Source organism: Somniosus microcephalus, chromosome 33, assembly GCF_052327205.1.
Source record: "Somniosus microcephalus isolate GS21.2 chromosome 33, FLI_Smic_1.0, whole genome shotgun sequence".
Taxonomy (NCBI): Eukaryota; Metazoa; Chordata; class Chondrichthyes; order Squaliformes; family Somniosidae; genus Somniosus; species Somniosus microcephalus.
In genome coordinates this window covers 14203551-14229505 of record NC_141019.1, presented here as the reverse complement: position 1 = coordinate 14229505, position 25955 = coordinate 14203551, and the positions used below count along the sequence as shown (strand labels likewise).

Here is a 25955-nt window from a genome sequence, read left to right as displayed (position 1 = left end):
TGAACCTGCTCCTTCTATACTCAGGGGTGATGTTACCCACTGGACCTGCTCCTTCTATACTCAGGGGTGATGTTACCCACTGAACCTGCTCCTTATATACTATGGGGTGATGTTACATAGCGTCATAGAGTTATACAGCACAGAAAGAGGCCCTTCGGCCCATTGTGTCTGCGCCGGCCATCAAGCCCTGTCTATTCTAATCCCATTTTCCAGCACTTGGTCCGTAGCCTTGTATGCTATGGCGTTTCAAGTGCTCATCTAAATGCCTCTTATATACTCAGGGGGGGTTGTGAGCACTTTATTTTGTGACTGACTGCCTTTTCTTTGACTGTGTTTGCAGTTGTGGTTTTGTTTGGTTGTGTTGGGTGTCTCGTTCCTGGATTGCGGGCAAAACTTCCGTGAGAACAGGACGATGATTGTGGAAGATCAGAACCAGACGTTCCGTCGCATGTCATCGATGCGTTCAGCAGACACGGGCACCTTCCGCTGAAGATCTTATCGGAGAGCAATGAAGAGTGCTTGCTTTCCCGACTCGACCTTCCTCAAATGGGAATGAGTCGGAACATTTACTGTATATAAGTGATTGTCATAAATCAGCTGATTCAGGAGGCCATGATGAAAAGATTGATTTAACTGTAGGTATAACTCTAATGCCACGAATTTCCTCTTGGATTCCATCAGACCCCTGGAACCCATTGTATAATCACAGGGACCCGCTTGCTGCAGTTCCCCACTGTTTGCGGGATTTTCCGGTCGGCCTTGTAAGGGGTGAAATCTCTGCCCGCCTATCACAAGGCCAATGACTGCTGGAGACACACACTTCCTACGCTGCTTCCCTGGGCTCCATTGTGACCCAGTGTATTAGTGGAGGCATACCCACCTCCATAAGGGCACAAGTGGGCCGCACTGTGGGGGGCAGGTCCAGGCAACAGGAGCAGCCTCAACCCCGAAGAACAGGTGAAAAGAAGTTTTTGACTATTGGATTGGCGTCCTTGCACAACAGGCTGACGGGGGCATTACGGGGTTTTGGGGGCTTCTAGGCACCTCACCCATGGCGAATAGTCACCGGATTGTCTGGCTGCACAGGGATGTCAGGCGGTAAGATTTGTTCACCAGCTCCATGTGAATGAGGTCCGCTCCCCCTTGACCCTGCAAACTCTGGTGACGTCAATACTGGAGGCACCAATGGGCATGATCCCATCAAAAGCACACATCCCAATGTAATTCAGAGTGACTTACTCTCGCTCACAGTTCGGAATCACCACAATTTGATCTCGAACCTGCCATGCCATTTTCTTGAGGTGTGGAGGCGAGGGGGGAGACAGGAGGAGGCGAGGGGGAGACAGCGGTGGAGAGGGGAGATTTAGTGCCAATTATGCTCAAATTTTGGACATTTATGTGCAGTGGAATTATGCCCACTGAGAGTTGAGTTGACACCAGAGTCGTTTCACTTCAGGGCTAAACTTTTACCACATCACTGGACCTGGCCAATCAGGGGCAGCACACCAGAACACCTATCAACACAATGCTGCTCTCTCCTGAGGTGTTTCCCTGCTCCAGGACTGACAGCAGCACTGTCTCAATAACATTACAATGCTGGGCCTCCATCGACAGCAATGTCTGTTCCTCTCCCACAGTTCCCAAATTCATCTTCGGCTACAGACTCCAGCTCTGGTAGTTGGTGCACACAGTGCAATGAATGATACAAGGAGAAGGGAAGATTGTCCCTGTGGGCTGTCTCCTGGTATAATTCTGTCAATGTTTGCATTTGTATTTTAAAATGATCCTCAATTATATCAAGATGTAGATTTTCAAAAAAAATAAATGAATATTCTTAACAGAAGCAGGCCTGTGCATTTTTCTTCCCACCCCCCACGCCCTTCCAATTTTGACCCTTCCTCGCCCAGAGATGTTGACTCCCTGCTGGGGTCCAGGTTCCACAGGCCCTAGAATGGCTCCAGTACTTCACCCCAACCTCCTACTCACACTCCCCCAACCTCCGACTCCCGAGGCCCCCCCCACAACATCCAATTCCCCACGGCTAACAAATCACTGCCTGTTGCAGTCGAGTTCACTGCAGCCCTCAAATTTCTCTGCCTCTGCCTCCTTCGAGGCTGCCACAGGAAATATCAGTATCAGTCAGTCTGCAGTCCATGCTTGTATTAAGCAGGTGACTGATGTCTTTCATCATGTTCCCCAGGGCCATCTGAAAGTGGCAGGATAGGGTCTGGGCTTAGCATAGATTGCAAGATTCTCCCAAAATCCAAGCTACATTTCCCTGTGGCTCTGAAGTGCTTTTGGTGATCATGAGGATGTGAAATTCTCTCTTACTGACTCTAGTGCGTCTATGCGGTGCTTTGCCAGTGGTTGGAATATGAGAGGAGGTCCCTGTGAGCCTGGGCTCCAGAAGACCCAGCTGAAGGCTGCAACAGCTCAGTGCTTGCTGGAGCGGTCTGGCACCAGGGCGGGCATTGATTGAAGGTGTCACAAGGTTACAGAGGTGCTGTCATCCCGGGAGATAGCGACATCCTGCATTCTCATTGCATGACTGGCTCTGCTGCTAGGTTGCAGCTCAACATGCCTTCTGATCTGCAGGAAAGCAGACTCTAGGAGAACATTAAGCCAACTTAAACCCCTATCCAATCGGTCTCCAGCCTGTCCATGGCGGAGGAGGTGGTTGAGCCCAGAGCCTGCATGGCCCCAGTATGAGTATCCCTGAGACGTGCCATAGACTCTTGTAGTGAGGGCCCATTGAGGTGACCACACACTTCATGGATGACTGCAGAGTGTCAATGCAATGCACCAGAACCCCACACAGGTTGGTAATGGACTCCCATCATACTACCTGATATGTGTTTGAAGCTTCCTGGCAGACAGTCCAATGCCTCCAGCAAAATGCTGGGCCTCTGAAATCTCCATCTCTGTCCTCTTCAGCAGAAGTAGGCTGTGAGCTGGCCCTCCGGATAGCTCATCGCATTGTCTTCCTTCCCATCACCATCTCCTCCTGCTCACTTCTGCTTGGTGAATCCCCCAGTGCAGTCCGTTCAAACTCACTGTCTAAGTCATGCGGGATGCTTACTTCTGAGCTGATGTTTGGCAGAGCCTGATAATCTACATCCTAGGGTACTTAAGGAAGTGGCCCTAGAAATAGTAGATGCATTGCTGGTCATCTTCCAAAATTCGATAGATTCTGGAACAGTACCCATGGATTTGCGGGTAGCTAATGTTACCCCACTATTCAAAAAAGGTGGTAGAGAAAAAACGGGGAATTACAGACTGACATCGGTAGTGGGGAAAATGCTAGAGTCCATTATAAAAGATGTAATAGCAGAGCACTTGGAAAACAGTGACAGGATCGGACAAAGTCAACATGGATTTACAAAAGGTAAATCGTGCTTGACTAATCTACTGGAATTTTTTGAGGATGTAACTGGTAAAATAAATAAGGGAGAACCAGTGGATGTGGTGTATTTGGACTTTCAGAAGGCTTTCGATAAGGTCTCGCATAAGAGATTAGCGTGTAAAGTTAAGGCACATGGGATTGGGGGCAAGGTATTGACTTGGATAGAGAACTGGTTGACAGACAGAAAGCAAAGGGTTGGAATAAACGGGTCTTTTTCCGAGTGGCAGGCAGTGACTAGTGGGGTACCGCAGGGATCGGTCCTTGGACCCCAGCTAGTCACAATATATATTAATGATCTAGACAAGGGAACTAGATGTAATATCTCCAAGTTTGCAGACGACACAAAGCTGGGTGGGCGTGTGTGCTGTGAGGAGGATGCCGAGAAACTCCAGGATGATTTGGACAGGTTGGGTGATTGGGCGGAAGCATGGCAGATGCAATATAACGTGGATAAATGTGAGGTTATCCACTTTGGTGGCAAAAACAGGAAGGCAGATTATTATCTGAATGGCAATAGATTGGGAGAAGGGGAAGGGCAACGAGACCTGGGTGTCCTTGTGCACCAGTCGCTGAAGGTAAGCAAGCAGGTGCAGCAGGCGGTTAAGAAGGCAAATGCTATGTTGGCCTTCGTAGCGAGAGGGTTTGAGTACAGGAACAAGGATGTCTTGCTGCAGTTGTACAGTGCCTTGGTGAGACCACATCTTGAGTATTGTGTGCAGTTTTGATCGCCTTATCTGAGGAAGGATGTTCTTGCCATGGAAGGAGTTCAGCGAAGATTCACCAGGCTGATACCTGGGATGGCAGGAATTACGTATGAGGAGAGATTGGGTCGATTGGGCTTATACTCGCTGGAGTTTAGAAGAATGAGAGGGGATCTCATTGAAACTTATAAAATTCTGACAGGACTGGACAGACTAGATGCAGGAAGGATGTTCCCGATGGTCGGGGAGTCCAGAACCAGGGGTCACAGTCTAAGGATAAGGGGTAAGCCATTTAGGACAGAAATTAGGAGGAATTTCTTCACCCAGAGAGTGGTGAACCTGTGGAATTCTCTACCACAGAAGGCAGTAGAGGCCAATTCATTAAATATATTCAAGAAGGAGTTGGATATATTTCTTAAGGCTAAAGGGATCAAGGGGTATGGGGAGAAAGCAGGGACAGGGTACTGAATTTGGATGATCAGCCATGATCGCATTGAATGGCGGAGCAGGCTCGAGGGGCCGAATGGCCTACTCCTGCTCCTATCTTCTATGTTTCTATGTTGCTATGTAGGGCAAGAGCAAGTAGGGCAGAGACTAGGGTCCTCAATTTAAATAAAGGAAACTACGATGGTCTGAGGAGCGAGTTGGGTAGGATTGATTGGGGAATGGCACTCAAAGGGTTGACGGTGGATAGGCCATGGCAAACATTCAAAGACCGAATGGATGAACTACAGAATTTGTTCATCCCAGTTTGGCATAAAAATAAAACAAAAAAGGTGACTCAACCGTGGCTAACAAGGGAAATTAGGGATAGCATAAGATCCAAGGAGACGACATATAAATTGGCCAGAAAAAGCAATAATCCTGAGGATTGGGAGCAGTTTAGGATTCAACAAAGGAGGACAAAGGGATTAATTAAGAAAGGGAAAATAGAATATGAGAGTAAGCTAGCAGGGAACATAAAAACTGACTGTAAAAGCTTTTATGGATATGTGAAGAGAAAAAGATTGGTGAAGTCAAGCGTAGGTCCCTTGCAGTCAGAATCAGGGGAATTTATAATGGGAAACAAAGAAATGGCAGACCAATTAAATACATATTTTGGTTCTGTCTTCACAAAGGAGGACACAAATAACCTCCCAGAGATGCCGGGGAACATAGGGCCTGATGAAAGGGTGGAACTGAAAGAAATCAGTATTTGTAGGGAAATGGTGTTAGGAAAATTGATGGGACTGAAGGCCGATAAATCCCCAGGGCCTGATAATCTACATCCCAGGGTACTTAAGGAAGTGGCCCTGGAAATAGTAGATGCGTTGCTGATCATCTTCCAGAACTCGATAGACTCTGGAACAGTACCCATGGATTGGAGGGTAGCTAATGTTACCCCACTATTCAAAAAAGGTGGTAGAGAAAAAGCGGGGAATTATAGACCGGTAAGCCTGACATCGGTAGTGGGGAAAATGCTAGAGTCTATTTTAAAAGATGTAATAGCAGAGCACTTGGTAAGCAGTGACAGGATCGGACAAAGTCAACATGGATTTACAAAAGGTAAATCATGCTTGACTAATCTACTGGAATTTTTTGAGGATGTAACTGGTAAAATAGATAAGGGAGAACCAGTGGATGTGGTGTATTTGGACTTTCAGAAGGCTTTCGATAAGGTCCCACATAAGAGATTAGCGTGCAAAATTAAGGCACATGGGATTGGGGGCAAGGTATTGACTTGGATAGAGAACTGGTTGGCGGACAGAAGGCAGAGAGTTGGAATAAACGGGTCGTTTTCCGAGTGGCAGGCAGTGACTAGTGGGGTACCGCAAGGATCGGTCCTAGGACCCCAGCTGTTCACAATATATATTAATGATCTGGACGAGGGAATTGGATGTAATATCTCCAAATTTGCAGACGACACAAAGCTGGGTGGGAGGGTAAGCTGTGAGGAGGATGTCGAGAAACTCCAGTACGATTTGGACAGATTGGGTGATTGGGCAGAAACATGGCAAATGCACTATAATGTGGATAAATGTGAGGTTGTCCACTTTGGTGGCAAAAACAGGAAGGCAGATTATTATTTGAATGGCAATAGCTTGGGAGAAGGGGAAGTGCAAAGAGACCTGGGTGTTCTTGTGCACCAGTCGCTGAAGGTAAGCATGCAGGTGCAGCAGGCGGTTAAGAAGGCAAATGGTATGTTGGCCTTCATAGCAAGAGGGTTCGAGTACAGGAACAAGGATGTCTTGCTACAGCTGTACAGGGCCTTGGTGAGACCGCACCTTGAGTATTGTGTGCAGTTTTGGTCGCCTTACCTGAGGAAGGACGTTCTTGCCATGGAAGGAGTACAGCGAAGATTCACCAGGCTGATACCTGGGATGGCAGGAATGACGTATGAGGAGAGATTGTGTCGATTGGGCTTATACTCACTGGAGTTTAGAAGATTGAGAGGGGATCTCATCGAAACTTATAAAATTCTGTCAGGCCTGGACAGACTAGATGCAGGAAGGATGTTTATGATGGCCGGGGAGTCCAGAACCAGGGGTCATAGTCTAAGGATAAGGGGTAAGCCATTTAGGACTGAAATGAGGAGGAATTTCTTCACCCAGAGAGTGGTGAACCTGTGGAATTCTCTGCCACAGGTGGAGGCCAGTTGATTAAATATATTCAAAAAGGAGTTGGATATATTTCTTAAGGCTAAAGGGATCAAGGGATATGGGGAGAAGGCAGGGACAGGGTACTGAATTTGGATGATCAGCCATGATCTCATTGAATGGCGGAGCAGGCTCGAGGGGCCGAATGGCCTACTCCTGCTCCTATCTTCTATGTTTCTATGTAGGGCAAGAGCAAGTGCATCGTTATAAAGGCTTTCCTCTTCCCTCTCCTGGCACTAGTGTCCAAGCCCACCAATGGACCTATACGAAGTGAAGAGAGAGACAAGGGTTAGGATGTAGTTTCAATGGCAAGCACATGTCAGATCACTGCCAGTGTTAGGCCAGGGTGTCATGTCCAGGAGACGAGTGAGGACATAAATGAAAGATTGAAGCAGGACGAGAAGAGGTCGAGATGATGCCAACAAACTGTGCTGTGTGACCAGGACTCTAGCTTCGCCATCTCTGATGCTAACTGTCTCGATTGGTCCCAAAATGTCAATGGTGGCCTCTTCTATAGAGATGAGTGTCTGCAGAGTGATAGGACTGAACCGTGTGCTGGTTGTCTCGCTCCTGTTATCATAGAATCGTAGAATGATACAGCACAGGAGACGATTCGGCCCATCATACCTGTGCCGGCTCTTTGAAAGAGCTATTCAATTGGTCCCACTCCCCCGCTCTTTCCCCAGAGCCCTGCAAATTTTTTCCTTTCAAATATTTTTCCAATTTCCTTTGGAAACTTACTATTGAATCTGCTTCCACCGCCCTTTCAGGCAGCGCATTCCAGATCACAACTCACTGTGTAAAAGAATGTTTCCTCGTGTCGCCTTTGGTTACTGACCCTCCTGCCGCTGGAAACAGTTTCTCCTTATTTACTCTATCAAAACCCTTCATGATTTTGAACACCTCCATTAAATCTCCTCTTAACCTTCTCTGCTCTAAGGAGAACAACCCCAGCTTCTCCAGTCTCTCCCCATAACTGAAGTCCGCCTTGGTTCCGTGACCCTTAATACCCTTGCCTAACAAAAATCTATCAATCTCAGTTTTGAAATTTTCAGTTGATCTAGCCTCAACAGCTTTTTGGGGAGAGAGTGCTAGATTTCCACTGCCCCACTGACTCTAACTTTAAGTACCACATGGATGATGGGCAATCAACGTAGCTTTGACCATTTCCCCCAGGTATGCATTTGCTTTGGTGTGAAAAGTATAAGCAACAACAACAACAACAGCAACTTGTATTTCTATAGCGCCTTTAACATAGTAAAATGCCCCAAGGCGCTTCACAGGAGCGACTATCAAACAAAATCTGACACCAAGCCACATAAGGAGATATTAGGGCAGGTGACCAAAAGCTTGGTCAAAGAGGGAGGTTTTAAGGAGGGGAAAGTTTCTCATGCTAGAAGGGAAGTAGGTAAATATGTGTCCTGGGCAATGGCTTTCAACCTTCGCCATGTATGAGGGAGCTCACCATAGTGTGCACAATGACAGGTGGAAGCATCAAGTGCGATGGAGAGGGAAAAATAGTTGTGAGGGGAGTAGCAGCTTCTGAGGGTGTGCGGGCAAGCAGAAAAAGGATAAAGGATATCTTGAAGCATTCCCTGCTGGGAAGCCTTCGAGAACACGTTACAGGAGCTATCCATCATCACAGTCGGATGGCTGAAGTGAGAGACAGTGTCTTGCCTGATGGCCTACACTTTGCACAGCAGCTGAAGACAGCTAACTATCTGCCCAAGAACAGATTGAAGAGCATTGCTATCCTCTAGAAAAATCTCCTTTCCAGATGACTGGAGTCTCTGATCGGCCAGTGGGTAATTACGACAAGGCGAGGCATGCCTGCAAACCAAAAATATCAACTATTTTGTATAAAATACATGAACACAGATTTTCTCAGTGTGATCCATCAACTTCCAATCACTCCTCATTCATTGAAAATAGCAAAAACACCCCTTTACTGACTCTTAGGGCAAAAGCCCACTTTTAAGCTAAACCCAAGCCGTCTTTGTACTTACAAGTTACATGGGTTTACGTGCCCAGTCTAGTGTCTCTGAGAGTGGGAGACAGAGAGAGAGAGAGAGAGAGAGAGAAGGCCAGACTCTTAGGAATGTGGAGTGGGGAGGGAGGAATTTGGCTCACCGGGCCATCAATCAAAGTTACCATTGAGATTGAAATGCTTGCTCTTTGATGTGGGGGCATGATGTACCCAAATATCTGTTGAGCTAAATCACCTATTTGGACACATTGGGCCTGATTTTAACTCAGGTGTGGGCTGTTGTCATGTTATCTGAATTTCGTGTTTCCCACACTAAACTAAATGGATGTGGGAGATTGATGCAGTTTTAACTCAATTGGCCAATTGATTTCCAACGTGTGGGAAGCCTTTGCAAATGGGTTTTTCATGACTGAAAGTCCCCTCCGATGACGTCATCATTGCTGCTGCATTTAAGGTCCACAGCAAGCCTTGCTTCTTCTGCAGGCTTCCAAGCTTTCTCCATTTGATATCAGAGGGACCTGCAGGAAAGATGACAAGTGGGAGGGCAAGATCAGCTCCTCGCTTTGACGAGGCGGCACTGCAGGCATTGGTGGATGGGGCTAGGGCCAACAGGGAGGTGCTCTTCCCTTCATCAGGGAGGAAGAGGTCTCCCACTCAGACCAAGGCAGTGTGGATGCAGATGGCTGAGGAGGTCAACTCCTTGGGAGTCACCCGCAGAACCTGGATACAGTGCAGGAAAAGATTTCATGACCTTCAGCGCACTGGAAAAGTGAGTATGAATTTCCCATCACCCTCAATCTGATCCCCATTGCCTTTCCTCACCAGCACTCAGCTTTAGCAATCTCTTCCTCCACATCCCACTTGACACTGACATCCATGCACCCTTACCCATTCCCTCTCTCTCTCTCTATGCTCACATTCACATAACTATTCCACCATGCAGCCCTCACACTCCCTCTCACTCTGATGCTTTGAACACAACTGACAACACACAGGGAGGGCCCTTGGTCTTGCCACCTCACTCCATCTTTGTCTCCTTCTAAGTATCTATGCTATGCAATCTCTACACTCACTCCTTCATTCTCACTCAACCTCCACTTGTCTCCCTCATTGCAGGAAAAGAGAGCTCACAACAAAAGAGAACGAGCCAGGACAGGAGGAGGGACAGCCTCATTAGCCCACCTGACCCCCTGGGGGGAGGCCATCCTGGAAATCATGGGCATTGAGGATGATTCGCGCGTGGGGGACGGACAGACAGGTGCAACACAGCAAGCTGGTGACAGAAAAGTTTCCCATCTCTCTCTTTGACATTGCATGAGTCGCTGATAATGATTGTGAAGCTGTAACAGATGGACTTATGAGCATCTGCAAAAAGCTATGTGCATGTAGCCTTTGCATCACATCTCTGACTCTTTCCTTTACTCCCCCACAGGACCATCACAAGCATCCATCCCCCCTAGCCAGAAAGAAGAGGCTGAGCAGCCAGACTCCTCAGAGGAAGCTGCAACCTCTGAGGGCGCAGCGTCACCAGAATTCAGTGCACCCAGCACCAGCACAGACACTCACACCTCGGTGGGACCTTCGGGACATAGAGTAGTGTTATCACCTGGTGTATCACAGCTCACAAGTGAGCATCAGCAGATTGTGGAGACAGGGACAGCAGTGGAGAGTCCTAGTCGGAGGGCACAGGACTCTGCCAGCTCGGCTCAGCAGCATGTCGACCCTCTGCCTCTGGGTCCATCCATAAGATCAGAGGTGATGGAACTCCAGGCACAGATGCAGGAGTCTCTGGCAGGTTTTGTCTCTAGGGTCGCTGCGAGTGTGGAGCGAATGGAGGAGTCCATAGCGAACATGAGCAGAGCCTTTGTGGAGTCATTGGCGCATGAACGCATCACCACGGAAAGGATGGCTACCTCCGTGGAAACGATTGCTACCTCCATGGTAAGGCTGGCTACCGTACAGGAGAGGATGACTACAGTAGATTGGAGGAGGGCTACAGCCATGGAGGAGCTTAGTCGCCAGGGTATGGAAAACATGGTCATTATTCAGAATAGAATGACATCTCTTGAGGAGCGATGGGCATCTATTGAACAGAGAAACCAGACCTTCATGGAAGTCCTTCTGAGTAGGACTGCCATTGCAGATACGGGTCCCCATGGCCCCCCTGATGTGCAGCAAGGTGCTCTCCAGCCACTTGCAGGCGCTGAGGGGGACCTGACCCATGAGAGGGAGGTTGGTGGCATACCTCAAGGAAGTGGGGGCTCCTCTCCAAGCGCTCACACTTCAATGCCACTGCAGAGCCCTCGGTCAGAGCCCCACCGGAGTCCACACCCAAGCGAGATAGACGTCTCAACCCCTGCACAGCCGCAGGAGCAGCAGACTGTTGACGAGCCCTCACAGGCTCGCAACCCCAGAGGATGCCCGCCAAAGGTGTCGAGACAGGAGCAGCAGGAAAGTGAGCAAGGGCACTCCACGTCTGCTGAAGCCACAGGGGAAGCACCACGTAGGAGCACGTGTAAGAGGAAGATAAAGCACAAGTAGTCACAAGGGTAATCACTTGGGTGGAATTTTGTGTTTAGTGTAAAAATGCCATCACGTCGTAATTGTACATAAAAATTCTGATGGCAAATGTTGCAGTTGTGGCATCTGTCATTTCACTATTGGGACTTAGGAATACTTGCAACTGTCAGTATGGTGGTCGGAGTGCTAGGAATCCTCTGGTTCTTGGCCATTGTCAATGCTCTGGTAAGAAGCTGCGAGGCAAAAGTGTTTGATTGACTAGGCTAAGCAAATCTGGCCAGGATGAGTGTGTTCCTTGCATCCCGGGCAGCAATGTTCTCACGTAATGCTGCCGCTGGTTGATGGGCCTCTGCAGGATGTTCGTTTTCGCCCTCCTCCTCCTCATCTGAGGAGGATATGTGAGGAGCCACTTAGTCCTCAGGAATCAGCAAGCCACAACGCTGTGCCATGTTCTAAAAGTGCACAGCAAACCACGACGATTCTGGAGACCCTGGCTGCTGAGCACCTGATCTATCCAGGCATCTGAAGCGCATCTTCAGCAAACCAATGGTTTGCTCGATTATGGTTCTGGTGGACATGTGGCTGGAATTGCAGCTCTCCTCCGCTTCGTTGGATGGGCTCCTCAATGGCGTCATCAGCTACGTCCTCCGGGTATAGCCCTTGTCTCCAAGTAGCCATCCGTTAAGTTGGTCTGGCGGACTGAATAGCGGAGGCACTAGACTGGCGCAGTATGAAGGAGTCATGGCAACTGCCAGGGTACATGGCACAAACATGCAAAATTTCCTTCTTGTGGTCACACACCAGCTGAATGTTAAGGGAGTGGAAGCCCTTGCGGTTGACAAAAATACCTGGATTGCGATGAGGTGCCGTAAGGGCCACATGTGTGCAGTCAACGACGCCCTGCACCCTTGGAAAGCCTGCCAGATGAGCTAATCCAAGCGCTCGCGCCCTCACACTTGCTCGATCCTTGGTGAAATGGATGTGATTGTGCGCGAAGGCAAAGAGGGCATCGGTTACCTGCGTGATGCAAGTGTGTGCGGCCGCCTGGGAGATGCCGCTGATGTCTGCTGCTGATCCCTGGAATGAGCCTGAGGCAAAAAAGTTGAGTGCGGTGGTGACTTTGACGGCCACTGGTAAGGCTTGTCCACCTGGTCCTCTGGGCAGCAGGTATTGTTGCAGCATTGCGCAGATGTCAGTCACTACCTCTCGCGAAAGTCGGAGCCGCCTTTGGCACTGCTGCTCAGACATGTTGAGATAGCTGACCCTGCATCTGTAGACCCTGTTTAGGGGGTATCTCCTGCACCGACGGGCTTCCAGGCGCTGGTCCCTTCTGGCCTGTGCAGCTTCAGGTGGGTGAGCAGCAGCCTGGCGCTCCTGCTGCTGTTGTTCCTGGTTCTGCTGCTGCCGCGGCTGGTGTTCGAGCTCCTCTAATGCCCAGATGGGAAGGAAATAAATGGCTCCCATGCTTCTGGTATATGCCTCCGCTGAGGAAGCGCTGAGTGAAGGTGGCGAGAGGGGTTTCCCAGGAGGCCACACTGGAGATGGGTGTGAGGCTCCAACCTTCCACAGGTGTGGTTAAGCCTGGTAAAAGTTGCCCCAGGCCTGAGACCACTAAGTCCTGCCACCTGCAAATGATGGCTGATCAAATCTCCTCTTTAATGGTTGACCTGCAGTTGAAAGTCAGCAATCCAATAGTGCTCATGCCAGGTTTCACATTCCCGTTTCCCACCAGGCGTGTTTTACGTGGGAAAAGGGTTAAATTTGCAAGGGCCTGTTAAAATAGGATTATAGAGGCCATTTAGTGGTAATTAAGGGCCTTAAAGACCAGTCCCACCTGTTGAATGCGGGACAGAGTCGGGACCATCAGACACGCCTGAGTTAAAATTGCTCGGAGTCGGGAACCAGGCGGGGGGGGGGGTCCCGCCTCCTGCCCGCCAGTTTTTGCAATTTTAACCCCCCGCACGCCTTCAAGCCCGACTCCACGGCTCAATGAACATCGAGCCCATTGAATGTTCCAATGCATGGCATCATAAAGAAGCCATTTCATCATAATGGCATGAAATGTTCAACACTATACCCAATGATCCCCACTGTTGACTAATTAACATTCCCATTACCAAGGCCTCATATCGACTGGTTAATGTGAGTCAAAAAAACTGCATTCCCCTGGGGGGCAAATCCCTCATAAGATGAATCTAACATTACAGGAAAATTACAACAAAACTGTTTTAAATATCCCATATGGCTCATAAAGGTTAAACCCAAAAGACCATGAGGACAAAATATTCAACATGAGGAACTCAACAAAATCCCTAAACCTTGGGGCAGCTGCCCCGTCACTTCTAGCAGATTACCGTTCCCCGACTGGGTGCCCGAGTAGGTCAGGCACCAAGCTGCGCTCCTTCTGATTGATCTGCACTGAGTTAAGATGTCACACTGCCAACAAACGGAGATGACCTAAAAGCCATTGAGGATGTTAAGCTGCGTTTTGTTCACACAGGCATTACAAACATTATATTCAGGCACCATCTAGTGGCATCAGCGGCACAGTGAACCTCCAGACGGCAAAAATCATGCAGCTGTCAGTGCTTTGTGGTAAAAGAATAATGAAAGTCTTGGGTTGCCTGGCAACAACAACCACACAAATATTTTAAACATTTTTCATTAAAACCTGCAATTCTCTGCCCTCCTTCCCTGAAGATGCTGATTGAGGTACGATTGCATTCCCTCTCCTCTCCTGAAGGTGCTGACTCTCACTGGGGTACGGTTGGTTTCTCTCTCCTCTCCTGAAGGTGCTGACTCTCACTGGGGTACGGTTGGTTTCTCTCTCCTCTCCTGAAGGTGCTGACTCTCACTGGGGTACGGTTGGTTTCTCTCTCCTCTCCCGAAGGTGCTGACTCTCACTGGGGTACAGTTGGTTTCTCCTCTCCTGAAGGTGCTGACTCTCACTGGGGTACGGTTGGTTTCTCTCTCCTCTCCTGAAGGTGCTGACTCTCACTGGGGTACGGTTGGTTTCTCTCTCCTCTCCTGAAGGTGCTGACTCTCACTGGGGTACGGTTGGTTTCTCCTCTCCTGAAGGTGCTGACTCTCACTGGGGTACGGTTGGTTTCTCCTCTCCTGAAGGTGCTGACTCTCACTGGGGTACGGATGGTTTCTCTCTCCTCTCCTGAAGGTGCTGACTCTCACTGGGGTACGGTTGGTTTCTCCTCTCCTGAAGGTGCTGACTCTCACTGGGGTACGGTTGGTTTCTCTCTCCTCTCCTGAAGGTGCTGACTCTCACTGGGGTACGGTTGGTTTCTCTCTCCTCTCCTGAAGGTGCTGACTCTCACTGGGGTACGGTTGGTTTCTCTCTCCTCTCCTGAAGGTGCTGACTCTCACTGGGGTACGGTTGGTTTCTCTCTCCTCTCCTGAAGGTGCTGACTCTCACTGGGGTACGGTTGGTTTCTCTCTCCTCTCCTGAAGGTGCTGACTCTCACTGGGGTACGGATGGTTTCTCTCTCCTCTCCTGAAGGTGCTGACTCTCACTGGGGTACGGTTGGTTTCTCTCTCCTCTCCTGAAGGTGCTGACTCTCACTGGGGTACGGATGGTTTCTCTCTCCTCTCCTGAAGGTGCTGACTCTCACTGGGGTACGGATGGTTTCTCTCTCCTCTCCTGAAGGTGCTGACTCTCACTGGGGTACGGTTGGTTTCTCTCTCCTCTCCTGAAGGTGCTGACTCTCACTGGGGTACGGTTGGTTTCTCTCCTCTCCTGAAGGTGCTGACTCTCACTGGGGTACGGTTGGTTTCTCTCTCCTCTCCTGAAGGTGCTGACTCTCACTGGGGTACGGTTGGTTTCTCTCTCCTCTCCTGAAGGTGCTGACTCTCACTGGGGTACGGTTGGTTTCTCTCTCCTCTCCTGAAGGTGCTGACTCTCACTAGGGTACGGTTGGTTTCTCCTCTCCTGAAGTTGCTGACTCTCACTGGGATACGGTTGGTTTCTCTCTCCTCTCCTGAAGGTGCTGACTCTCACTGGGGTACGGTTGGTTTCTCCTCTCCTGAAGGTGCTGACTCTCACTGGGGTACGGTTGGTTTCTCTCTCCTCTCCTGAAGGTGCTGACTCTCACTGGGGTACGGTTGGTTTCTCCTCTCCTGAAGGTGCTGACTCTCACTGGGGTACGGTTGGTTTCTCCTCTCCTGAAGGTGCTGACTCTCACTGGGGTACGGTTGGTTTCTCTCTCCTCTCCTGAAGGTGCTGACTCTCACTGGGGTACGGTTGGTTTCTCTCTCCTCTCCTGAAGGTGCTGACTCTCACTGGGGTACGGTTGGTTTCTCTCTCCTCTCCTGAAGGTGCTGACTCTCACTGTGCTATGGCTGGTTTCTCTCTCCTCTCCTGAAGGTGCTGACTCTCGCTGGGGTACGGTTGGTTTCTCTCTACTCTCCTGAAGGTGCTGACTCTCACTAGGGCACGGTTGGTTTCTCTCTCCACTCCTGAAGGTGCTGACTCTCACTGGGGTACTGTTGGTTTCTCTCTCCTCTCCTGAAGGTGCTGACTCTCACTGGGGCACGGTTGGTTTCTCTCTCCTCTCCTGAAGGTGCTGACTCTAACTGGGGTACTGTTGGTTTCTCTCTCCTCTCCTGAAGGTGCTGACTCTCACTGGGGTACGGTTGGTTTCTCTCTCCTCTCCTGAAGGTGCTGAGTCTCACTGGGGTACGGTTGGTTTCTCTCTCCTCTCCTGAAGGTGCTGACTCTCACTGGGGTACGGTTGGTTTCTCTCTCCACTCCTGAAGGTGCTGACTCTCACTGGGGTACGGTTGGTTTCTCCTCTCCTGAAGGTGCTGACTCTCACTGGGGTACGGTTGGTTTCTCTCTCCACTCCTGAAGGTGCTGACTCTCACTGGGGTACGGTTGGTTTCTCTCTCCTCTCCTGAAGGTGCTTACTCTCACTGGGGTACGGTTGGTTTCTCTCTCCTCTCCTGAAGGTGCTGACTCTCACTGGGGTACGGTTGGTTTCTCTCTCCTCTCCTGAAGGTGCTTACTCTCACTGGGGTACGGTTGGTTTCTCTCTCCTCTCCTGAAGGTGCTCACTCTCACTGGGGTACGGTTGGTTTCTCCTCTCCTGAAGGTGCTGACTCTCACTGGGGTACGGTTGGTTTCTCTCTCCTCTCCTGAAGGTGCTGACTCTCACTGGGGTACGGTTGGTTTCTCTCTCCTCTCCTGAAGGTGCTGACTCTCACTGGGGTACGGTTGGTTTCTCTCTCCTCTCCTGAAGGTGTTGACTCTCACTAGGGTGCGGTTGGTTTCTCTCTCCTTTCCTGAAGGTGCTGACTCTCACTGGGGTATGGTTGGTTTCTCTCTCCTCTCCTGAAGGTGCTGACTCTCACTAGGGTGCGGTTGGTTTCTCTCTCCTTTCCTGAAGGTGCTGACTCTCACTGGGGTACGGTTGGTTTCTCTCTCCTCTCCTGAAGGTGCTGACTCTCACTGGGATACGGTTGGTTTCTCTCTCCTCTCCTGAAGGTGCTGACTCTCACTGGGGTACGGTTGGTTTCTCTCCTCTCCTGAAGGTGCTGACTCTCACTGGGGTACGGTTGGTTTCTCTCTCCTCTCCTGAAGGTGCTGACTCTCACTGGGATACGGTTGGTTTCTCTCTCCTCTCCTGAAGGTGTTGACTCTCACTAGGGTGCGGTTGGTTTCTCTCTCCTCTCCTGAAGGTGCTGACTCTCACTGGGGTACGGTTGGTCTCTCCTCTCCTGAAGGTGCTGACTCTCACTGGGGTACGGTTGGTTTCTCCTCTCCTGAAGGTGCTGACTCTCACTGGGGTACGGTTGGTTTCTCTCTCCTCTCCTGAAGGTGCTGACTCTCACTGGGGTACGGTTGGTTTCTCTCTCCTCTCCTGAAGGTGTTGACTCTCACTAGGGTGCGGTTGGTTTCTCTCTCCTTTCCTGAAGGTGCTGACTCTCACTGAGGTACGGTTGGTTTCTCTCTCCTCTCCTGAAGGTGCTGACTCTCACTGGGGTACGGTTGGTCTCTCTCTCCTCTCCTGAAGGTGCTGACTCTCACTGGGGTACGGTTGGTTTCTCTCTCCTCTCCTGAAGGTGCTGACTCTCACTGGGGTACAGTTGGTTTCTCTCTCCTCTCCTGAAGGTGCTGACTCTCACTGGGGTACGGTTGGGTTCTCTCTCCTCTCCTGAAGGTGCTGACTCTCACTGGGGTACAGTTGGTTTCTCTCCTCTCCTGAAGGTGCTGACTCTCTCTGGGGAATGATTGCATTCCCTCTCCTGTCCTGAAGGTGCTGACTCTCACTGGGGTACAGTTGGTTTCTCTCTCCTCTCCTGAAGGTGCTGACTCTCACTGGGGTACGGTTGGTTTCTCTCTCCTCTCCTGAAGGTGCTGACTCTCACTGGGGTACGGTTGGTTTCTCTCCTCTCCTGAAGGTGCTGACTCTCACTGGGGTACGGTTGGTTTCTCTCCTCTCCTGAAGGTGCTGACTCTCTCTGGGGTACGGTTGGTTTCTCTCTCCTGAAGGTGCTGATTCTCACTGGGGTACGGTTGGTTTCTCTCTCCTCTCCTGAATGTGCTGACTCTCACTGGGGTACGGTTGGTCTTTCTCTCCTCTCCTGAAGGTGCTGACTCTCTCTGGGGTACGGTTGGTTTCTCTCTCCTCTCCTGAATGTGCTGACTCTCACTGGGGTACGGTTGGTCTTTCTCTCCTCTCCTGAATGTGCTGACTCTCACTGGGGTACGGTTGGTCTTTCTCTCCTCTCCTGAAGGTGCTGACTCTCACTGGGGTACGGTTGGTTTCTCTCTCCTCTCCTGAAGGTGCTGACACTCACTGGGGTATGGTTGGTTTCTCCTCTCCTGAAGGTGCTGACTCTCACTGGGGTACGGTTGGTTTCTCCTCTCCTGAAGGTGCTGACTCTCACTGGGGTACGGTTGGTTTCTCTCTCCTCTCCTGAAGGTGCTGACTCTCACTGGGGTACGGTTGGTTTCTCTCTCCTCTCCTGAAGGTGCTGACTCTCACTGGGGTACAGTTGGTTTCTCTCTTCTCTCCTGAAGGTGCTGACTCTCACTGGGGTACGGTTGGTTTCTCTCCTCTCCTGAAGGTGCTGACTCTCACTGGGGTACGGTTGGTTTCTCTCTCCTCTCCTGAAGGTGCTGACTCTCACTGGGGTACGGTTGGTTTCTCCCTCCTCTCCTGAAGGTGCTGACTCTCACTGGGGTACGGTTGGTTTCTCCTCTCCTGAAGGTGCTGACTCTGACTGGGCTACGGTTGGTTTCTCTCTCCTCTCCTGAAGGTGCTGACTCTCACTGGGGTACGGTTGGTTTCTCCTCTCCTGAAGGTGCTGACTCTCACTGGGGTACGGTTGGTTTCTCCTCTCCTGAAGGTGCTGACTCTCACTGGGGTACAGTTGGTTTCTCTCTCCTCTCCTGAAGGTGCTGACTCTCACTGGGGTACGGTTGGTTTCTCTCTCCTCTCCTGAAGGTGCTGACTCTCACTGGGGTACGGTTGGTTTCTCTCTCCTCTCCTGAAGGTGCTGACTCTCACTGGGGTACGGTTGGTTTCTCTCTCCTCTCCTGAAGGTGCTGACTCTCACTGTGCTATGGCTGGTTTCTCTCTCCTCTCCTGAAGGTGCTGACTCTCGCTGGGGTACGGTTGGTTTCTCTCTACTCTCCTGAAGGTGCTGACTCTCACTAGGGCACGGTTGGTTTCTCTCTCCACTCCTGAAGGTGCTGACTCTCACTGGGGTACTGTTGGTTTCTCTCTCCTCTCCTGAAGGTGCTGACTCTCACTGGGGCACGGTTGGTTTCTCTCTCCTCTCCTGAAGGTGCTGACTCTAACTGGGGTACTGTTGGTTTCTCTCTCCTCTCCTGAAGGTGCTGACTCTCACTGGGGTACGGTTGGTTTCTCTCTCCTCTCCTGAAGGTGCTGAGTCTCACTGGGGTACGGTTGGTTTCTCTCTCCTCTCCTGAAGGTGCTGACTCTCACTGGGGTACGGTTGGTTTCTCTCTCCACTCCTGAAGGTGCTGACTCTCACTGGGGTACGGTTGGTTTCTCCTCTCCTGAAGGTGCTGACTCTCACTGGGGTACGGTTGGTTTCTCTCTCCACTCCTGAAGGTGCTGACTCTCACTGGGGTACGGTTGGTTTCTCTCTCCTCTCCTGAAGGTGCTTACTCTCACTGGGGTACGGTTGGTTTCTCTCTCCTCTCCTGAAGGTGCTGACTCTCACTGGGGTACGGTTGGTTTCTCTCTCCTCTCCTGAAGGTGCTTACTCTCACTGGGGTACGGTTGGTTTCTCTCTCCTCTCCTGAAGGTGCTCACTCTCACTGGGGTACGGTTGGTTTCTCCTCTCCTGAAGGTGCTGACTCTCACTGGGGTACGGTTGGTTTCTCTCTCCTCTCCTGAAGGTGCTGACTCTCACTGGGGTACGGTTGGTTTCTCTCTCCTCTCCTGAAGGTGCTGACTCTCACTGGGGTACGGTTGGTTTCTCTCTCCTCTCCTGAAGGTGTTGACTCTCACTAGGGTGCGGTTGGTTTCTCTCTCCTTTCCTGAAGGTGCTGACTCTCACTGGGGTATGGTTGGTTTCTCTCTCCTCTCCTGAAGGTGCTGACTCTCACTAGGGTGCGGTTGGTTTCTCTCTCCTTTCCTGAAGGTGCTGACTCTCACTGGGGTACGGTTGGTTTCTCTCTCCTCTCCTGAAGGTGCTGACTCTCACTGGGGTACGGTTGGTTTCTCTCCTCTCCTGAAGGTGCTGACTCTCACTGGGGTACGGTTGGTTTCTCTCTCCTCTCCTGAAGGTGCTGACTCTCACTGGGATACGGTTGGTTTCTCTCTCCTCTCCTGAAGGTGTTGACTCTCACTAGGGTGCGGTTGGTTTCTCTCTCCTCTCCTGAAGGTGCTGACTCTCACTGGGGTACGGTTGGTCTCTCCTCTCCTGAAGGTGCTGACTCTCACTGGGGTACGGTTGGTTTCTCCTCTCCTGAAGGTGCTGACTCTCACTGGGGTACGGTTGGTTTCTCTCTCCTCTCCTGAAGGTGCTGACTCTCACTGGGGTACGGTTGGTTTCTCTCTCCTCTCCTGAAGGTGTTGACTCTCACTAGGGTGCGGTTGGTTTCTCTCTCCTTTCCTGAAGGTGCTGACTCTCACTGAGGTACGGTTGGTTTCTCTCTCCTCTCCTGAAGGTGCTGACTCTCACTGGGGTACGGTTGGTCTCTCTCTCCTCTCCTGAAGGTGCTGACTCTCACTGGGGTACGGTTGGTTTCTCTCTCCTCTCCTGAAGGTGCTGACTCTCACTGGGGTACAGTTGGTTTCTCTCTCCTCTCCTGAAGGTGCTGACTCTCACTGGGGTACGGTTGGGTTCTCTCTCCTCTCCTGAAGGTGCTGACTCTCACTGGGGTACAGTTGGTTTCTCTCCTCTCCTGAAGGTGCTGACTCTCTCTGGGGAATGATTGCATTCCCTCTCCTGTCCTGAAGGTGCTGACTCTCACTGGGGTACAGTTGGTTTCTCTCTCCTCTCCTGAAGGTGCTGACTCTCACTGGGGTACGGTTGGTTTCTCTCTCCTCTCCTGAAGGTGCTGACTCTCACCGGGGTACGGTTGGTTTCTCTCCTCTCCTGAAGGTGCTGACTCTCTCTGGGGTACGGTTGGTTTCTCTCTCCTGAAGGTGCTGATTCTCACTGGGGTACGGTTGGTTTCTCTCTCCTCTCCTGAATGTGCTGACTCTCACTGGGGTACGGTTGGTCTTTCTCTCCTCTCCTGAAGGTGCTGACTCTCTCTGGGGTACGGTTGGTTTCTCTCTCCTCTCCTGAATGTGCTGACTCTCACTGGGGTACGGTTGGTCTTTCTCTCCTCTCCTGAATGTGCTGACTCTCACTGGGGTACGGTTGGTCTTTCTCTCCTCTCCTGAAGGTGCTGACTCTCACTGGGGTACGGTTGGTTTCTCTCTCCTCTCCTGAAGGTGCTGACACTCACTGGGGTATGGTTGGTTTCTCCTCTCCTGAAGGTGCTGACTCTCACTGGGGTACGGTTGGTTTCTCCTCTCCTGAAGGTGCTGACTCTCACTGGGGTACGGTTGGTTTCTCTCTCCTCTCCTGAAGGTGCTGACTCTCACTGGGGTACGGTTGGTTTCTCTCTCCTCTCCTGAAGGTGCTGACTCTCACTGGGGTACAGTTGGTTTCTCTCTTCTCTCCTGAAGGTGCTGACTCTCACTGGGGTACGGTTGGTTTCTCTCCTCTCCTGAAGGTGCTGACTCTCACTGGGGTACGGTTGGTTTCTCTCTCCTCTCCTGAAGGTGCTGACTCTCACTGGGGTACGGTTGGTTTCTCCCTCCTCTCCTGAAGGTGCTGACTCTCACTAGGGTACGGTTGGTTTCTCTCTCCTCTCCTGAAGGTGCTGACTCTCACTGGGGTACGGTTGGTTTCTCTCTCCTCTCCTGAAGGTGCTGACTCTCACTGGGGTACGGTTGGTTTCTCTCTCCTCTCCTGAAGGTGCTGACTCTCACTGGGGTACGGTTGGTTTCTCTCTCCTCTCCTGAAGGTGCTGACTCTCACTAGGGTACGGTTGGTTTCTCTCTCCTCTCCTGAAGGTGCTGACTCTCACTGGGGTACGGTTGGTTTCTCTCTCCTCTCCTGAAGGTGCTGACTCTCACTGGGGTACGGTTGGTTTCTCTCTCCTCTCCCGAAGGTGCTGACTCTCACTGGGGTACGGTTGGTTTCTCTCTCCTCTCCTGAAGGTGCTGACTCTCACTGGGGTACGGTTGGTTTCTCCTCTCCTGAAGGTGCTGACTCTCACTGGGGTACGGTTGGTTTCTCCTCTCCTGAAGGTGCTGACTCTCACTGGGGTACGGATGGTTTCTCTCTCCTCTCCTGAAGGTGCTGACTCTCACTGGGGTACGGTTGGTTTCTCTCTCCTCTCCTGAAGGTGCTGACTCTCACTGGGGTACGGTTGGTTTCTCTCTCCTCTCCTGAAGGTGCTGACTCTCACTGGGGTACGGTTGGTTTCTCTCCTCTCCTGAAGGTGCTGACTCTCACTGGGGTACGGTTGGTTTCTCTCTCCTCTCCTGAAGGTGCTGACTCTCACTGGGGTACGGTTGGTTTCTCTCTCCTCTCCTGAAGGTGCTGACTCTCACTGGGGTACGGTTGGTTTCTCTCTCCTCTCCTGAAGGTGCTGACTCTCACTAGGGTACGGTTGGTTTCTCCTCTCCTGAAGTTGCTGACTCTCACTGGGATACGGTTGGTTTCTCTCTCCTCTCCTGAAGGTGCTGACTCTCACTGGGGTACGGTTGGTTTCTCCTCTCCTGAAGGTGCTGACTCTCACTGGGGTACGGTTGGTTTCTCTCTCCTCTCCTGAAGGTGCTGACTCTCACTGGGGTACGGTTGGTTTCTCCTCTCCTGAAGGTGCTGACTCTCACTGGGGTACGGTTGGTTTCTCCTCTCCTGAAGGTGCTGACTCTCACTGGGGTACGGTTGGTTTCTCCTCTCCTGAAGGTGCTGACTCTCACTGGGGTACGGTTGGTTTCTCTCTCCTCTCCTGAAGGTGCTGACTCTCACTGGGGTACGGTTGGTTTCTCTCTCCTCTCCTGAAGGTGCTGACTCTCACTGGGGTACGGTTGGTTTCTCTCTCCTCTCCTGAAGGTGCTGACTCTCACTGTGCTATGGCTGGTTTCTCTCTCCTCTCCTGAAGGTGCTGACTCTCGCTGGGGTACGGTTGGTTTCTCTCTACTCTCCTGAAGGTGCTGACTCTCACTAGGGCACGGTTGGTTTCTCTCTCCACTCCTGAAGGTGCTGACTCTCACTGGGGTACTGTTGGTTTCTCTCTCCTCTCCTGAAGGTGCTGACTCTCACTGGGGCACGGTTGGTTTCTCTCTCCTCTCCTGAAGGTGCTGACTCTAACTGGGGTACTGTTGGTTTCTCTCTCCTCTCCTGAAGGTGCTGACTCTCACTGGGGTACGGTTGGTTTCTCTCTCCTCTCCTGAAGGTGCTGAGTCTCACTGGGGTACGGTTGGTTTCTCTCTCCTCTCCTGAAGGTGCTGACTCTCACTGGGGTACGGTTGGTTTCTCTCTCCACTCCTGAAGGTGCTGACTCTCACTGGGGTACGGTTGGTTTCTCCTCTCCTGAAGGTGCTGACTCTCACTGGGGTACGGTTGGTTTCTCTCTCCACTCCTGAAGGTGCTGACTCTCACTGGGGTACGGTTGGTTTCTCTCTCCTCTCCTGAAGGTGCTTACTCTCACTGGGGTACGGTTGGTTTCTCTCTCCTCTCCTGAAGGTGCTGACTCTCACTGGGGTACGGTTGGTTTCTCTCTCCTCTCCTGAAGGTGCTTACTCTCACTGGGGTACGGTTGGTTTCTCTCTCCTCTCCTGAAGGTGCTCACTCTCACTGGGGTACGGTTGGTTTCTCCTCTCCTGAAGGTGCTGACTCTCACTGGGGTACGGTTGGTTTCTCTCTCCTCTCCTGAAGGTGCTGACTCTCACTGGGGTACGGTTGGTTTCTCTCTCCTCTCCTGAAGGTGCTGACTCTCACTGGGGTACGGTTGGTTTCTCTCTCCTCTCCTGAAGGTGTTGACTCTCACTAGGGTGCGGTTGGTTTCTCTCTCCTTTCCTGAAGGTGCTGACTCTCACTGGGGTATGGTTGGTTTCTCTCTCCTCTCCTGAAGGTGCTGACTCTCACTAGGGTGCGGTTGGTTTCTCTCTCCTTTCCTGAAGGTGCTGACTCTCACTGGGGTACGGTTGGTTTCTCTCTCCTCTCCTGAAGGTGCTGACTCTCACTGGGATACGGTTGGTTTCTCTCTCCTCTCCTGAAGGTGCTGACTCTCACTGGGGTACGGTTGGTTTCTCTCCTCTCCTGAAGGTGCTGACTCTCACTGGGGTACGGTTGGTTTCTCTCTCCTCTCCTGAAGGTGCTGACTCTCACTGGGATACGGTTGGTTTCTCTCTCCTCTCCTGAAGGTGTTGACTCTCACTAGGGTGCGGTTGGTTTCTCTCTCCTCTCCTGAAGGTGCTGACTCTCACTGGGGTACGGTTGGTCTCTCCTCTCCTGAAGGTGCTGACTCTCACTGGGGTACGGTTGGTTTCTCCTCTCCTGAAGGTGCTGACTCTCACTGGGGTACGGTTGGTTTCTCTCTCCTCTCCTGAAGGTGCTGACTCTCACTGGGGTACGGTTGGTTTCTCTCTCCTCTCCTGAAGGTGTTGACTCTCACTAGGGTGCGGTTGGTTTCTCTCTCCTTTCCTGAAGGTGCTGACTCTCACTGAGGTACGGTTGGTTTCTCTCTCCTCTCCTGAAGGTGCTGACTCTCACTGGGGTACGGTTGGTCTCTCTCTCCTCTCCTGAAGGTGCTGACTCTCACTGGGGTACGGTTGGTTTCTCTCTCCTCTCCTGAAGGTGCTGACTCTCACTGGGGTACAGTTGGTTTCTCTCTCCTCTCCTGAAGGTGCTGACTCTCACTGGGGTACGGTTGGGTTCTCTCTCCTCTCCTGAAGGTGCTGACTCTCACTGGGGTACAGTTGGTTTCTCTCCTCTCCTGAAGGTGCTGACTCTCTCTGGGGAATGATTGCATTCCCTCTCCTGTCCTGAAGGTGCTGACTCTCACTGGGGTACAGTTGGTTTCTCTCTCCTCTCCTGAAGGTGCTGACTCTCACTGGGGTACGGTTGGTTTCTCTCTCCTCTCCTGAAGGTGCTGACTCTCACCGGGGTACGGTTGGTTTCTCTCCTCTCCTGAAGGTGCTGACTCTCACTGGGGTACGGTTGGTTTCTCTCCTCTCCTGAAGGTGCTGACTCTCTCTGGGGTACGGTTGGTTTCTCTCTCCTGAAGGTGCTGATTCTCACTGGGGTACGGTTGGTTTCTCTCTCCTCTCCTGAATGTGCTGACTCTCACTGGGGTACGGTTGGTCTTTCTCTCCTCTCCTGAAGGTGCTGACTCTCTCTGGGGTACGGTTGGTTTCTCTCTCCTCTCCTGAATGTGCTGACTCTCACTGGGGTACGGTTGGTCTTTCTCTCCTCTCCTGAATGTGCTGACTCTCACTGGGGTACGGTTGGTCTTTCTCTCCTCTCCTGAAGGTGCTGACTCTCACTGGGGTACGGTTGGTTTCTCTCTCCTCTCCTGAAGGTGCTGACACTCACTGGGGTATGGTTGGTTTCTCCTCTCCTGAAGGTGCTGACTCTCACTGGGGTACGGTTGGTTTCTCCTCTCCTGAAGGTGCTGACTCTCACTGGGGTACGGTTGGTTTCTCTCTCCTCTCCTGAAGGTGCTGACTCTCACTGGGGTACGGTTGGTTTCTCTCTCCTCTCCTGAAGGTGCTGACTCTCACTGGGGTACAGTTGGTTTCTCTCTTCTCTCCTGAAGGTGCTGACTCTCACTGGGGTACGGTTGGTTTCTCTCCTCTCCTGAAGGTGCTGACTCTCACTGGGGTACGGTTGGTTTCTCTCTCCTCTCCTGAAGGTGCTGACTCTCACTGGGGTACGGTTGGTTTCTCCCTCCTCTCCTGAAGGTGCTGACTCTCACTGGGGTACGGTTGGTTTCTCCTCTCCTGAAGGTGCTGACTCTGACTGGGCTACGGTTGGTTTCTCTCTCCTCTCCTGAAGGTGCTGACTCTCACTGGGGTACGGTTGGTTTCTCCTCTCCTGAAGGTGCTGACTCTCACTGGGGTACGGTTGGTTTCTCCTCTCCTGAAGGTGCTGACTCTCACTGGGGTACAGTTGGTTTCTCTCTCCTCTCCTGAAGGTGCTGACTCTCACTG

The 25955-nt window shown here is 51.4% G+C and overlaps 2 protein-coding genes across 5 annotated transcripts in view; one reads left to right on the top strand and one right to left on the bottom strand.

Annotated features, from left to right (window-relative positions):
* LOC147096974 (natural resistance-associated macrophage protein 2-like) overlaps positions 1-1843 on the top strand; it is a 451798-nt gene extending 449955 nt beyond the window's left edge. For all 3 annotated transcript variants that reach the window (XM_085972680.1, XM_085972681.1, XM_085972682.1), the window contains one exon: positions 341-1843. In XM_085972680.1, the coding sequence (XP_085828806.1) occupies positions 341-490 (150 nt within the window). In that variant the 3' untranslated portion in view covers positions 491-1843. The remainder of the gene's footprint in view (positions 1-340) is intronic.
* The window catches only part of LOC147096970 (uncharacterized), a 1290222-nt gene that overhangs the window by 621945 nt on the left and 642322 nt on the right, over positions 1-25955 (bottom strand). The window lies entirely within an intron of this gene.